Here is a 15,985-nt window from a genome sequence, read left to right on the forward strand (position 1 = left end):
CATCGGATCAGGAGAGACTCTCAACAAATCAGAAAGAACCTTTTCACAGGAAAAAAAAAAGGAAAGAAACCTTCAGGAGAGCAACAGAGAAGTTAATGCCGACTGCTTGCCCTGTTTCATTGTAGACACAAGGAAGTTCAAAATAATAGCAATAATAAAAGATTATATTTATAACCTATGTGAACATTGCAGACTACTGAAAACACCAGTACAGCATATGCAAAGCAAAATAAACACAAACATGTTCCCCATTCACAACTGCAATACACAAAGAGAGACTTAGGTGATAATGACATGGTGTATCTCTGTCTATTGATCTGTTTTAGTACCATGGATAGTGCTGGTCCCACAACTACACACACATGTGTTTAATTTTTAAAAAGAGTTCAATTTGTCCTCCTGACATTTGGGACAAATTGAGACATGCAGGCAGGCGGAGAGAATGTCCAAGAAGTACAGTAAAAGCATATCGTTTGCAGATATCCTATTTTACAAATGTTACTGGGTATATTCCATATATTAAATATTGACAATTTGTATAATTTATGAATATCATAAATATTATACTATAGTTGTTCTGGGGTCCTGTGCTCGCCCATTAAATATATATATATTGTGGCTCAAGGTGGGTCGGGCCAGGCCCCGTGGCCCTCGAGTGAAGTTGTCTAGTGGCAGGAAATGGACACTTTAGGTAAAAATTTGGACATGAACAATTAAATATCCAAGAAGTATCTGTGTCTTGCTTCCTAGCTGTTCTGAAAAAGTGAAGGGAGAGTCTGGGTTTTCCAACCTGAGCAGAGGTTGCGCAAAGTGTGGCCTACTCCTCTGTGTGGTAAATGCAGCCTTCATTTTCCTGGGGGATCAGACAACATAATGGAAAACTTGGAAATTCCTGCCATAAACATTTTACCTCCGCTGTCCTGCTCCCTCGTTTATTGTTAAATGTAATTATATGTTTGAGTATCAGTGACAATAGATTACACAACTGTGGAATGTCAGCTCACTTATATCCAATTACTCGGAACAGGTAAGAGTTTACAATCCTCAAGTTTCTGTTGAGCTATTATTCTGCCTGCAGTCATCAAATAATGGTCTTGGTGGGGATTTTCAGTGTGGAGGATGAAACTAAATAACAAGCAGCACCTAAGGCTGATACCCTTTCAACCTAACCACAGTTATTTTATTTTTATATATAGATAGATAGAGAGAGACATATATATGTATTTATGTTTCTATAGAGAGAGAGAAAGAAAGAAATATATATATGAGTTTTTTTCCATTATACAGGTAATGTGTTTTGTGAGTGTGTGAGTTTCATAAAACTGCGTTGCATAGTGGTCCAACTGCTGCACAATCACTAGTTAACAAACTAGTTAACAACACCAGTAGGAGAAGATTTCTATTGCAGGAATCAATAATTGAGTACATCAGAAATCAATGCAAAAACATAAAGAAGTGTTGAGATAGTGTTGAGCTGGCCTGAGTGAAAGGGATATATACTGGACTATAAGAGCAGGCCAAGGAACAGAGAGCATGTATAAAAAAACAAGTATGACCGGTAAGAGCTGAATTTGCATTTGTATATTGTGATTTAATAACCATAAAGAAATATGTAATATTAATTATGTGGGTGTGTTAACTTGGTTTGCAGTTGATTGTGTAGAGTACACTCAGGACATTCAGCCTGGACATTCTGGCAGGGGGACAGACAATGGAAATCAGCATTGCGGCTGTAATTGGGTGCATTTACATTTGAAATGTCCCTCTCGAACAAATAAAAACTTGTAACTTGAAACAGGTATGTTTTAGGAAAGGGAACTGTTGCGGCTAGTGAGCCTGGTGAGCCTCAGAGCATCGGCCTTCACTTTGCTAAATAGGGCTTTGGAATGGGTGCACCCTTAACCACCTCTCTATCACGTGGGTGTGATGGAGAGGTGAATCAATCAAAAATAGCCAAACCAAACTTTCCTCACACCTCACAATGGTTTCTGGTTAGTTTTGCCATGACTTTCTTGTAAATGTAGCCTTGTTTTCTTATTAGAACAAATGGATCATTAGATTTCCAATAACCCCTTTTTCAATAATGACAGTTTATATGCTACTGCTTCTTCTGAGGTCGTGTTTGATTGAGCCTCTGTGCAAACTGGTGCAGCTAGTCCCTTCTCCGCAGTGTGTTACCACAGACACAGAGTCTGTGCTTTTTCTTGAGTATTCATACAGATTCTTCCTGAAAGCACTCTTGGTATTGTGTTCCTTCTTAAAAAGGATTATATAGCACTTTGGGAAGAAATGACAGCTGAGGATGCCGTAGTTGGAGATGAGAATGACCACCATCTCCACAGCCGGCAGGTACACTCCTGAAGTGGTGACGTAGACGGGAACAAAAAGCAGCCAGGAGATGAGGTAGAGCAGCATGCTGAAGGTGATGAACTTTGCCTCGTTATACTGCTGTGGCAATTTACGTCCTTTGAAAGCGCAGATGAAACACACTAATGCCAAGACAGCTATGTAGCCCAACATCACCCCAAAGGCCAGATATGAGCCCTCATGACAGTCCTCTAGCAGAGTGGTTGGATGCCTGATGACATAATTAAATGGGCTTTTTAGCAGCAGCCAGCAAAGGCAAGTAGCTGCCTGTACGGCCACACAGATGCTGACGATGATGTACGGCTGGTAGAGCCTTCGCAGAACTTCTTGCATCACAGGGTCCACTTGGAAGGCAAGCAAGATCTGCAAGGTCTTGACCAGGATGCAGGAGACACACAGAGTGAAGCTGATGCCAAACAGTGCCTGTCGAGCCTTACACTGGAAACTGTTGGGACGGCCTACAAACAGCATGGCACTTATGTCACTGATGACCAAAGAGAACAGTATGAGCTGGCTCAGTGGCCCTCCGGCAGCCTTCACAACAGGAGTGTCACGCTGATGTAGAAACAGAGCTGATACCAGCAGAGCCAGGAGGATGCCCAGGGCAGAAAAGGTGAGAAGCACCACAGCGAAGCCGTCCTGCCAAGAGAAGTAGAGTAGGGCTTTGGGGATGCAGCTGGAGCTGCCATCAGGAGACCACTCTGTGTTTATGTCACAGCTTAGACATTGGTCCATATCTGCAGGGATGAAGGAGGGATGCTTTCAGCTAACCTCATTTTTAACATAAGCATCATTATGAGAAATGAGAGGATGAGAATACCCAGGGAAACTGGAAGTCAAAGGTAACTGAATTTATTGTTTTATCTTTAATATGTTTCTTCTCTCATCAACGGTTCTAATGACTCTTGGGGACTATTCAGGCATTCAAACGTGTTTGGGTCATTCATGTGTGTGTATGTATGTGTGTGTGTGTGTGTGTTTGTATGTGCATACGCCTGTGTGTGTGTGTGTGTGTGTCTGTGTGTGTGCATGTGCGTGTGAATGTGTGTGGGACAGCCTTACCTGTGTTGTTAGAGTAGTAGTTTGCAGTACAGTTGATGCACTCATAACAACAAGTGTGTTGACCTTCCGCTGTTTTCTTGAACTGTCCAGGGACGCAGCTATTGGAGCATTTCGAAATTATTTGCTGAGAAGAACAGAGATACACCGTGAGATTACTTACTCTATTTATTGTGGCTTATTTCTCTCTCTAATTCAATTCAATTCAGTTTATTTGTATAGCCCATTTTCACAAATTAGAAATTGGCCTCAGAGTGCTTTACAATCTGTACATATAGACATCCCTGTCCCAAAACCTCACATCGGATCAGAAAAAACTCCCAAACAACCCTTCACGGGGGGAAAAAAAGGGATCATTATATATAATAATTAATCATTATACACAAATTAACAACACAATCAATGAATATGACAGAGTGTATGAATAGTTGGTAGTCGGCATACTCCACGATCGAGACCTCCACGATCCATCAGGCAGATGGGGGTAGAGAGGAGGAGTGGGCGGTGTCTCAACAGGGCCATGGCATAATTGTACTCCATTCTGTACAACAGGGCTATTCAACTTCAGTAGCAAGTGGGCCGAATAAGAAAATCACGGGGGGTGTGAGGGCCGCACAGAATATTGATCAAATCAGCACCCGATGCTCACCTGTGCGAGCATCACAGCTGAGCGTTGCGCGCGCCGGCATCAAACCGAGAAGAGTTGTTGACGACGGGGGGGGGGGGGGAGTGAAACTCGATGGCTCTGGGTTAGATGTCTCAATGTATAAAAGAGGCGTGTCCGTCAGTTTTATTTTTTCTTACCAAGCTATAGTGATTTGCAGGCAGTCTTGCGGGCCAGAGTTAAACTCAAACGGGCCGCTAGTTGAATAGGCCTGCTGTACAACCTATTGGTGGTTACATTGTATAATACAACTGCAATACTATTTTTAAATATAGCCTAAGTCAGCTTTAATGGTCTAAATATTTTGAGTAAACACACACTGCAGACTGTGTGTGTGCGTTGTGTGTTTACACAAAATGACATCTGAATAAGGGCTGACCTTCAGGTTCTGGAGCTGTTGGGTGGAGCTGTGGTTGGTGTGGGTCAAGTTGTTGCTGTGTGGGTGATACTCAGCCACAATGTTATGAACATAGATGTTCCCCCCATCTGACCTCCACATTATCACGTCATAGCCCAGGTTTATGTCTCCACTGCTGTCAAACTTATAGCTATTTTTTCTCAATTTAAACTCCTTCATCCACAGAGCTTTCAGCACCTGCAGGACAAGAAACATTTTATGGTCAAGTCAGTACCTAAGTCAATAAAACCATACTTTTTGCAGGGCGCATTCACTGTATGCATGAGTACACTTGAGAAGACCATAAGTTAATTGCATCCAATCCCCTTCCTTAGTTCTTTACCTCAAAGTACTGCATTGTATTTGATCATCAATGAATTACTCCCTTAAACAGTCTACCTAATTATTCAGGCTCAATCTAAAAGATGTATTTACATCAAACAACAGGAAGAAGTTTGAACCTTGTGTATCTTGTGCTTGTAAACACAAATGGTTTTTCCAGGTCCACCTGACTCCTTATGACAGAGACCTGCCATCAGACTTGGTCCAAATGACAGGATATTCAGTCTTATTGGGTCAGGTACGGTTAGGTCCTGTTGTATTGCCTCGGGCTCAGGTCTGTGTGCTAATATGTTTTATACTCAAGTAGATCAAAGCCATCTATCATCTCTGTGTGTGTCATCATATTTTCCCCAGCAGATATTTTTATTTTCTTTTCAGTGACATTAGGAAGATCATTGTTGTAAATTGCATGTGTTTAACAAAATGTGTTTGCATCTGTGCCACCAAAAACATTTCTTCATGGCTTTGAATATTCATTTTACAGCCTGCTGAAAAAACCTGTTTGGCTGCACTCTTTTGATATAAACAAAAAAGACATGCCTGTTTCAACTCATGACCACAGCCAGCTTCACTTGTTCCAATACCACAACAGGTGTGTGAAAGAGACTCATGTCCAATGCCAACTGTCTCAACCCTGTTAAGTATATGTTGTCAACAGCAAAAACCTAATCCTCAACCGCTATCTCAACCTTACCCTCACTCTTAATTCACCCTTACATTAATCCATGTGGACCATAGAAATACAACACAAGAGCATACACACAGAAACACACACATTCTTGGATGCAAATACCTTCCAGGGTTGCACTTTGCCTGGTGTTTTGCAGTCTGTGCTCCTGCAGATAGACACCACAGCTTGAGCGATGGCGCTCACAGCCATCTCAACACTTAAGATAGTGCTGGCATGAGTATGTTCTCTAAGTCTGTTCACAGCTTTAGACACTAGCTCAGTCTCTCCAGAATATGTACTGGAATTTAGATGCATGTAGAACTCCTGCAGGAATTTGTTATTCCTTATGTAGTCGGGTCCAGCTGCCTCCAGTCTGCTCAAGTAATCACTGAATGACGACAGGTCTCCACTTTTGAAAGTGAAGCCCATAATGTGTCCAATGTCCTCCAGAGTTATGTTTCCTTTCACATAGCTGGAAAAGGACCAGTTGTCACTGGCCAACCAGACTCTCCTCATTGTCTTCATGTTCTGTCCTGCACCCAGGGTTTGATTCTTAAGCTCCTGGTAAAGGTACATCATGTGAGTCGGCTTGGCAAAAGATACAATCACCTGTACCTTGGGATTCTTGCAGATGGTTCTGGCAGTCTGCATGATAGCAGAGCAGACATCGCCACTGGTTACAGATTGAGGTAGGATTGATTTGAAGGCCACACAGATCCCCTTTTCAGATGCCTGGGACACAAAGTGGTCCAGAGCTGATTGGCCGTAATTTCCATCTGTTGTAACTACTCCCACCCAGTTCCAGCCATAGGTGCTGAGCAGACTGACCATGGCAGCTATCTGATGCTCATCATTAGGAATGGTCCTCATAAATGCAGGGAAGCGGTTCTTATCACTCAGAATAACCGCAGTTGATGAATAACTGATCTGGAGAAAAGAAAGGCAGTTAAAGAAAAAGCAATTTAAAGAAAAAGCAATTAAAAGCAATTATCTGGAGTTTTGAGAGTAGATTCCACAAACATTTATTTATAAGATAATAAAAGTGAAACACTAAATATGAATTTAACTATATAACAAAACTAAACCAAAGAGAGAGAGAGAGAGAGAGAGAGAGAGAGAGAGAGAGAGAGAGAGAAAGAGAGAGAGAGAGGAGCACCCTGGTAGCTCACCTCTTAGAGCAAAGCCTTTAAAGCAACAGGGTAAGAATATACACTTTTAGGAATGCAGCATGGCCTTTCAGAGCTACTGCTAAGCTATCATTAATATTGAATGATGATTTCTATATATAGGCTACATTTGTATCAATATTAATTATTATCTTTCGTTCATTTCAGTTTATTCTTTCTCAGGACCTCACATCAGATCAGGACCCCAAACCACTCAAAGCACTTTAACACTACATGTCATCATTCACCCATTCATAAACTGATAACAATACTGCCACTTGCCTATTAGGACTGAAACTAACATTCATACAACATTCATACACAACTTGTGGGAGCAATTTGGGGTTAAGTGTCTTGCCCAAGGACACATCGACATTGAACCGCTGATCCTCTGATTAAAGGACGCCCCTTCTCTACCACTAAGCCACGGTCGCCTTTGAAGACCTTCACATGTGTTAAGAAGCTTGGAGTGGGCTTTTGCGCTTAGATGATTTCTTACATTTACCATTCCTCAAGTTCAATTATGAAGTTCCATGCATAGTACATTTTATATCAATCTGATCAGTGGTTGTTAATGTTGCTCTGGACAAAAGTGTTGGATGGACGGAAGGATCAACAACCAACATGTTTTTAAACTGCTGCAAATAGGGTTTTTTATAACTCAATACATTCAATAAATATATATGTACACTAAACAGTACAATGATGTTAACGTGCAGGCCACATCCAAAAAAACTATAAATGTGATCTTCCTGTGCTTACTATCCCAAATTCACTTCAACTCTGAGTGACTGCAACTGGTTATGTTCCTTCATCTGTAGTGTGATTTCAGTTCTTTGTAATGCTGGACTCCTACCTGCAGCCTCACTGACTCTCCTCACCCTACTTACTTGAGGAATCATTTTGAGAGTCAATTGCCTGGCAATGGCGATGGATATTTCCGAGAAGTAGGCCCCTATAACAGCCATGACTGGCTGCCCATAAGTGTTGCTTCGGGTATAGCAGTCAGTCCACTGGGTGAAGTCTGCTGTGGCTCTTAGAGCTGTGCTGACATCAGAGCATGAGTCCATGATACGGTAACCCAGAGTGATGTTAACATCAGCCAGCAAAGGGGATTTATTCATGATCTCTATAGCATTGATCATAGCCAGCACCCTCACCAGGCTTCTTTCTTCTAACCTGTGTGAACAGTGCAGTGTCATCATCAAATAGTGAATACAGCAGATGTGATACACTGGAGAACTGATTTGAGACAGGATGAAAGAGAGTGAAGTAGTATTTGCATTTCAAGACTTTCTGTATCAAGTTACTTAATATATATATATATAATGTATAAACCTAGTGCCTCAGTATGTCCTCATCATAATTTGTCAACTGTAGATGACATTTTATTTTTTTCTGTGGATAAATATTACCACTAGTTTCCTTTTGTTAAATATTCTACATAAGAATGATGTTGGAATGTAGCTGGTATTCCCATTTTAGACTTCTTAATCCTATTAATCTTCTACTTTTTTCAAATCTTTGAGTAGAATTTTGTAATGTTACTCATTTATATTACATTTATATTGTTTGTAATAGTTATATGCAGATTATGATATTAACAACAAACATATCCCCAGTTTAATTCAATTTTGAGTACAGGATTCTACTTTATGGAGTATTTATTTTGTATTATGCTATTTCTACTTTTAACATAGTAAAGGCTTTGATAACTTTTTTCACCATTTAAGAATAGTGGATATCTTGTGATGTTATCTCCTGCAGGTTACTCTCAGGACTAAACTCTTGAAAAAGATGGCATGTTTATTATTTATTGCATTGAGTTGAATGATCTCACCTGATACATGGCTGTAGTTGCGGTGCAAATGAGTTGTTCTCTTTGTTTACGTCTTCATGAATGGGAAATATTCCTCCGATGATGATATCTCCAGGGGCTGTAGCTCCCAGAATTCTGGTATCCTTCTCTGTAGCATGTCCTGTTTCCAGAATAATAAGGTTAAGTGTTATGTGCAAATAAATTACAAAAGGGACCATTGTCATACTGTCTTCTATGCTGTCCGTCTGTGTTTAGTGTCTGAACTCTTTTTCCCCTCCCTCCTCTCTTCTAACTGGTCTATGTGCGGTTTTCACCGACAGCAGAGTGATACTCTCCTTTTTCAGCATTGTGAATAGGCTAAAGGAAAATTCCCTCTTGCTTCCTCCTTCACAGTTTACTATTCTCATATTCTCCCCTGCAGCCCTGCCCACTTCCTTATGAGTGACAGCAGCGTGAGTCCCTGTTCTCCCATATTCGTTGTTGTGATGATTATGGGACACCTCACCTTTTAATAACTGCACAAACACAACTTGATTACCTGCGAACACACACATTCTGTTAACCACTTTTAAGACTTTTAATGACATGAACAGATTATCTATGCACTGGATACTTCATTGTATAGTGTTTGCATTGACTTAATTATTGCATTAATAAAACTTAACTATCAACAACACAAATTACAGTGTATTTTAATAGGAAATATTATGTGATTGATTTGATGATGGAACAAAGGGAAGATCAAACCCTGAAGGCTTTTACTGACTGAGATGTGATCACATTGTGGATTAACGGACTAACATGTCTGTGTGAACCATTTTTCTCAACCAGACCAGGGCCCTCTTCCTCATACCATGGTTAACGTAGTTAGTTGGATAGTTTTCAGGATAAGATAACATAAGTCAGGCTTTTCGGTTCCACAAAGCAAGTTTGGCAAAATCACCATAGCAACACATCCAATATGTTAAACCTGCTGCAGGCAATGATAATTTAAGTTAGCTGGATAAGCTTGCAGATCCCTTCTTCAGAGATCCCATTGATGAAGGAGTGATATTAGTTAGATTAGCATTTTATAGGGAGTGAGAGCGGGCAAAGATGAACAAAATTTAATCGATTAATCGCATGATTTTTTTGTGATTAACAGTGATTATGCGTTATGCGCAAAATTAAATAATGAATTAAAAACTATTGTATTGCTTGCTTTTATGTTAAAGTAATGTTATCAGTACAATAGAACAGGCACTCTCTGAGCAACAGAAAGTTAACATACAATATAAATATGTTTTCTTTTTTCTTCTGAAAAGGTATCAGAAGAAACATTTGTCTTTTATCAGGGAACAGCATGAACAGTCTCTGTTCAGTAGTAAGGGTCTCTGTTAAAGTGAGGTGAAGTGGTCTAGCGCAAACAAAAGTACACAGCTGGAAGTGCAGGGGACATTTAAGTGTGTAAAGCCTGGATTTTGTTGGGAGAATCTCAGTCAAAAAAACAAAAAAACAACACTTTCAGTGATGCAGGTTGAGCAGTTACCCACAACTTGAAGTGGCCCACAACTTTTCTGCAACTACCTGTTCAGAAGAAAAAAGAAAACAAATGCTGTTGCTCCGAGAGTGACTGCTATATTGTTCTGATAACATTCCTTTAAAATAAAAACATGCAATACACTAGTTTTTAATTAATTATTGAATTTTGCGCATAATGCGATTAATCACTGTTAATCACAGAAAAAGCATGCGATTAATCGATTAAATGTGTTAATCTTTGCCCAGCACTCCATTGTTAATGATGTGTTCTCTAAAGAAGTGTTATTCATCAAATTTGTGTGGAAAAATAGTCACCAAAAAATGAGAAATACTGAATTAAAAAATGAAAATGTCACTGTTTACAATAAAAGTAAGTATTTATAAAGAGGCCTGGAACTGAACTAATGGAAGGGGCATAGAAAACACGCTGACACAGGGAGAAGATGCAAACTCCAGAAGGGCCAGCCTTCTTAATGTTATTGTATATTTATTATGTTATGGTACTTTCTTTTTTATATTTAATTTATTAACTTTGTATATATTCTTCTATGATTGTCATTCATCTTTTCCACAGTTTAGATGGGAAATGTTCCATTCCAATCCGCTAGATGGCAGTACTGAAATCAAATATGTATCACTGGCCGGAAATGAAAACAAATCATTGACGGAAAAAGAAAAATGGAGGCGGCAGTGTTCATTCTATCACTTGTGGACTGCTGTGCACTTATTTTCCTCTCGGTGTACTTTGTATCCTTTTCGAAAATATATTTTTTAACGGACATCGAACTTATTGATCAGATCAGCTCGCTGGCCGAAAGCTCCTATGAATACCTTTCTTTATTTTAGTACATTAACGCTAACTAGCTAACCGGTTAGCCGCCTTGTTAAAGCTACAGAGTTGGCGACAAGCTAGAGTAAACTAGGTTAAGAAGAAGCGGTTTGAACCCCAGAATAACTAGAATCGTTAAAACAAAATAGGAAGTTACATGGGACGTTTTACGTAAATAGATGAAAACAAAAATGTAGCTTGCTAACGTTCCCTCTGTCGTTGTTAGTGATACAGCTACTTCGACGCCCCTAATACATGACAATTGAATGCGTTAAGAGCTATTATTGATGGCCGTGATTTTTTAAAATACATAATAAAAGCTTGTGGTACATTGATTAGCCAACTTCTGTGCTAATCAATGTACCACAACCTTAAAGTAACATTTCTCTTAACCATGTCAGTAATGTCAAACTGATTTCACATTTTGATTGGGGTTCGCTTTGTGTTGTGGGAGTAAGTACAATAAACCATCGATGGAGTAAAACAAATAGTACAAAATAGTGATTGGAACACAAATGAACCAGATTATATCGTGTGTAAAAAAAAAAAATGTAATCTGTAATTTTTACAAGGATGTTACTTGCAGTCAATTGGATCTGGTCAATTCTTTAAAGTAGCCATAAATCAGTACAGAGCAAATGTGTTGGGTCGTCATCACAGTACAACATCTTGTATGTTTTGTGTCCAGTTGAATGGCGCTGATGTTAATGAGGACAATGACATGAAACATAGATGTACTTCATTTAACAAGATTCCCAGCAGTTTGTGGCACCTTGACTTCAATCTCAGATTATCACCTTGTCTGATCTAGAATGTGACTACATCAATGCTAGAGCCTGCTGCTCCAAGCTGAACAAAGTAAGTCATTAGTGTGGAATCAGAGGACATAGATTATACTCTTTTATTTTTTATTGTCTTGTTTTAAAGCAATGCAATTGCTAAAACTGATTTATGTTTTTTTATACAGATGCTACAGAGAGACATTTTATTTTGATGTTTATATGTTTGGTATTCTGTTTGCAGTGGGTAATTCCAGAGATGGTTGGTCAGTGTCTCACCACGATGCTGATGTTGGTCTCCACGCACTGGTTCATCTTCCTCCTCAACCTGCCTGTAGCTGCCTGGAACATTTATAGGTTTGCTCATACTGTTGCCACTGCGTTGTCCCTACTCTAGCACCACAGTATATGAAATTACACAAATATATTCTGTGAGACGAGATGTTTAGCTATGCAGTTTATACTGCAGCAGGAATTTTGTTAATAACTCAGAGGGAATTAGACCATTGGAAGCAAATGAATAAGCAGGACCACCTTTTACATTATATATTAGATGTGTGTCTGGTGTTTAGTCACTGGATTAGCTAATATACATTATATGTGTTCTATCTACTGAATTATCATTTTGAAGTTTCAGAAAGTAGCTTCTGCAGCATAAGACTTTTGCTCTGTACTGTGTTTTATTTTCAAATATGTTTATACATTTGATGTAATTTTATATTTTGACATAACAATATACAGATGACGTCTGGGAAGATAATATCCATATGTCTTCAGTAGGTAATAACAGAGTTGGTGTCTTACTAGCCACTGGTGATGCCGGCAGGTTCCTGACATCTTCTTGTCCCTGCAGGTATGTGAAGGTTCCATTGGGAAACATGGGCGTGTTTGACCCCACTGAGATCCACAACCGAGGTCAGCTCAAGTCCCACATGAAAGAGGCCATGATTAAACTGGGTTACCACCTGCTCTGCTTCTTTATTTATTTGTATAGGTGAGAGAAACAGCATCTACAAACACACACACGTTTATGTCATGTTACAGGCCCTCAGCAATCAGCTTACAGCCTGAATAGGAGAGGTGGCTGTACATAGTCAGTTCTGAATTAATATATATATATATTTCCCTCCCGTTTGTCCAGCATGATCCTGGCTCTGATCAACGACTGAAGCACCGAGCGAGCTGGCAGATTCCCAACGTCCAGGCTTTGCTGTCTCCCCCTCACACCCTGCTCCTATACTGTATGCATACAATCTTTCCAAACAGCAAAGAGAAGACGTTTCCTGTCACTGAGCTCCAAGCAGTTTTTTGTGTTGTCAGAATGCCAGAGTTTTCAATTTGAATACTGAGGTTGACATTTAACCATTTTGCACTTCAGTACTGTCATGCAAATAACTCCTCCAACAAGCGCTGTGTGTTATTGTAAAGGGAATAAGTAATGAGGTATCGCTTCAACCTCTATATGCAATAGTGAGTAAGAAACAACATCGACAGAGTGGCTTTAAGAAATATTAGAGATTTTCATAGTAAAGTGAGGAAGTAGGCTCCCTAGAGCAGAGGGAACCAGAAACAGTTTTGATATTACGAAGCACGACACTGAGTAATATTTCTCTGTCTATCTGAACATAAAGTAGAGATCTTGAGTGTGTTGTTCTACCAAAGCTAATGGTGCTTCAAACCTCAAAACAAATGATGTCTTGTTGTGACAAGTACTGGGTCCTGCTGTCGTCTTCTGCTGAAGTGTTTCCATGCTCAGTGATACCTTACAATGTTTGGAACTCATTGGAGTTATTGCATTTTTTCACGGTTCAAACCATCCTCTGTGAACTCCAAAGATTGTTGTGGTGAAAACCAAGATCAGTAGATACTTCAACAATCATATCGGACACCAACAATCGTTCAACTAGGACACATTTCATGGGTTTGGCCTTTGGGTCTGACAACATCTCTCCAGGCATTCCTTTTCAGCGACTGCTCGACTGACTCAGCATTCTAAATATGGGGTCAATCAGAGCTCTCTGATTAGGCTAGCATTCATCAGAATTTATTTTTTCTCCAGTTGTGCCTTTTCTAATTTCTACTAGTACAGTAATCCTTTAGTCCCATTAACTTAATTGTATGGCACCTTTTTAACAAATGTATGTGTCAGTGACAGTAAAAGTGTTACAGTAACAAATAATTAAAAGTCAATAAAATTCCAAACATAAACGACAAAATTATTCAAACAAATGTACCTACAACTACCATTTGTTGAGAAAAAGCCATGAGATACAAGTGTGCAGTGTGTTGGACAACACCTCACAAACTCGTTGCTCCAAAATCTATACGTGTTCTGTCGATCTGCTCACTGAAGGGCTTACCAAGCGATCCACAGCAATTTCATCCTCTTTAATCTGGGTATGCACATTAACAATCACCTAGTGTGGATATAGTTATATAGTTATTTTGTTTTGCCTAGTCCAATCTTCCTTTTTGTCTTTTAAAGTTCCCCAGTTGACATATTTGGTCAAAATATCACACGTTTTCAAAATAAAATGCTGAAACCGGAGGTTAATGATGGTGTTGAAGTGTAGAGAAAACTCTGTTATTGTGCACATGGTGCATCGGTAACTATTCTGACTCCCTGCATCGCATTCCATCCTGATCACCAACCACAGCTCAGCCCATGATGTCAGGACGAGGCTCACAGAGCTGGATGCAGTATGAACTCTGAGGCTGTTCAGAAAGGTTGTTCTATTCAGTCCGGAAAGAAATGATCATATGAGTGGCAGTTCGAATTGAACAATGGGATGTGACCTTAGTCATGCTGTATGTTGATTTACTGAATGACCGTTGCATTGATCACATAATGTACAGTATGTCTAAGTCAGAGAGTCCCCATCCAGATCAGCATGTGTCTCAGCATTGCTCTGCACATGAGTGCATGTGCAGAGCAATGCTGAGTGTAGCAGAGCAGTCATGACTGTTCAGTGCATTCACAGCTGCTCTAACATGTCAGGTACTCTGGAGCTGTTTCTCGTTTCTGTGGGGATCTTGTCTGATTCACATTTACCTATTTAATGCAGTATTTTTTTTGTAGGGTGTGATGTTTCATAAATAAAAATGAAAGATAAGTTTGTGTCTGAAGCATGTTCACTTTCACTTCCTATTCTCCTTCTGTAGCTTCATTTTGGTTGTTTTGTCTCAGTGTTTGTTTCTTCCTCAAATCTTTTCAATCAATCACTGGAAGGCCTTTCATTATGAGAAGAAACCACTCTAGCTGAGTGAATGAAATACCTATAGCCTCATTATGTTGTTATAATCTCAAAGTAAAAAAACACCAAACCTCAACACTTCAGGTTTAGAAGGGTTATTAGGAACTCAAGATTGGGATCATTTTGTAAAACGGCAGTATGACAATAATCATCAATTAGATGAACAATTCTATAGAAATCTTCAGATTAACGTTAGTTACTTCAAGTTAACTTCAGAATAATTCTGTGTTTTATTTTTTTCTGTTGAGGAAAGTGTGGTCTGTGTTTCTTAAAATGTTTTTCAGATAACTAATTGACAAAGATTTGATGAATTGACGTATCTGCGTTTTTCAGTTCTTACTCAAACCTGCACCGGTTCACACAGCTTGCTCAGGACCTATCCTTTTGATATATTTTTATTTTAAAAAATAGAAATGTCAAAAAGAGGCATCATCAGCCTGTCAGACAGAGAACACTAACAAAACGTCTAAGAACCTTAAATGGTTAGTTTCAGTTTACAGACTTGGCTGAGGTAAAATGTCAAAATGTCATTTTAAGGGGCTGGAACAAACACAAGAAATGTCAAAGGATGCAGGGAATGAAGGTTCTGTCAATTGAAGGCTTCAGAGCATGAGGACAACAGGCAGACAGGCAGAGTTCCTTTGGGTTGTTCATTCTGTAAAAAACAGTGGCGGGATTGCCTCTGGGGAGAGGGGTGGAAGTGAGCAGAGCGTGTAACATGGACCAATACATCAGCCTGTAACATGTACCAATATAACAGCTTGTAACATGTACCAATATTACAGCCTGTAACATCGACCAATATAACAGCTTGTAACATGGACCAATACATCAAACATGGACCAATATAACAGCCTGTAACATAGACCAATTTAACAGCCTGTAACATGGACCAATATTAAACCCTTAACATAGACCAATATAACAGCTTGTAACATGGACCAATACATCAAACATGGACCAATATAATAGCCTGTAACATAGACCAATATAACAGCTTGTAAGATGGACCAATATAACAGCCTGTAACATGGACCAATATTAAACCCTTAACATAGACCAATATAACAGTCTGTAACATAGACCAATATAACAGCCTGTAACATAGACCAATATTA

At 39.4% G+C, this 15,985-nt stretch overlaps 2 protein-coding genes across 2 annotated transcripts; one reads left to right on the forward strand and one right to left on the reverse strand.

Annotated features, from left to right (window-relative positions):
- Positions 1 to 620: 620 nt before the first annotated feature.
- Positions 621 to 8,702, reverse strand: gprc6a (G protein-coupled receptor, class C, group 6, member A). The gene is made up of 7 exons (XM_056434723.1): positions 8,506 to 8,702; positions 7,556 to 7,844; positions 5,623 to 6,426; positions 4,470 to 4,685; positions 3,430 to 3,553; positions 2,179 to 3,104; positions 621 to 665 (listed from the first exon to the last, which is right to left on the reverse strand). Exons 1-7 carry the CDS (start codon positions 8,700 to 8,702, stop codon positions 621 to 623), a joined length of 2,601 nt encoding a protein of 866 aa, XP_056290698.1.
- Positions 8,703 to 10,683: 1,981 nt separating this feature from the next.
- Positions 10,684 to 14,726, forward strand: cnih4 (cornichon family AMPA receptor auxiliary protein 4). The gene is made up of 5 exons (XM_056433930.1): positions 10,684 to 10,752; positions 11,624 to 11,692; positions 11,858 to 11,970; positions 12,467 to 12,607; positions 12,755 to 14,726. The coding sequence occupies exons 1-5, from the start codon at positions 10,684 to 10,686 to the stop codon at positions 12,780 to 12,782; spliced, it is 420 nt and encodes a 139-aa protein (XP_056289905.1). The 3' UTR covers positions 12,783 to 14,726.
- The last annotated feature ends 1,259 nt before the right edge of the window (positions 14,727 to 15,985 follow it).

This window comes from Pseudoliparis swirei, chromosome 16, assembly GCF_029220125.1.
Source record: "Pseudoliparis swirei isolate HS2019 ecotype Mariana Trench chromosome 16, NWPU_hadal_v1, whole genome shotgun sequence".
Classification (NCBI taxonomy): Eukaryota; Metazoa; Chordata; class Actinopteri; order Perciformes; family Liparidae; genus Pseudoliparis; species Pseudoliparis swirei.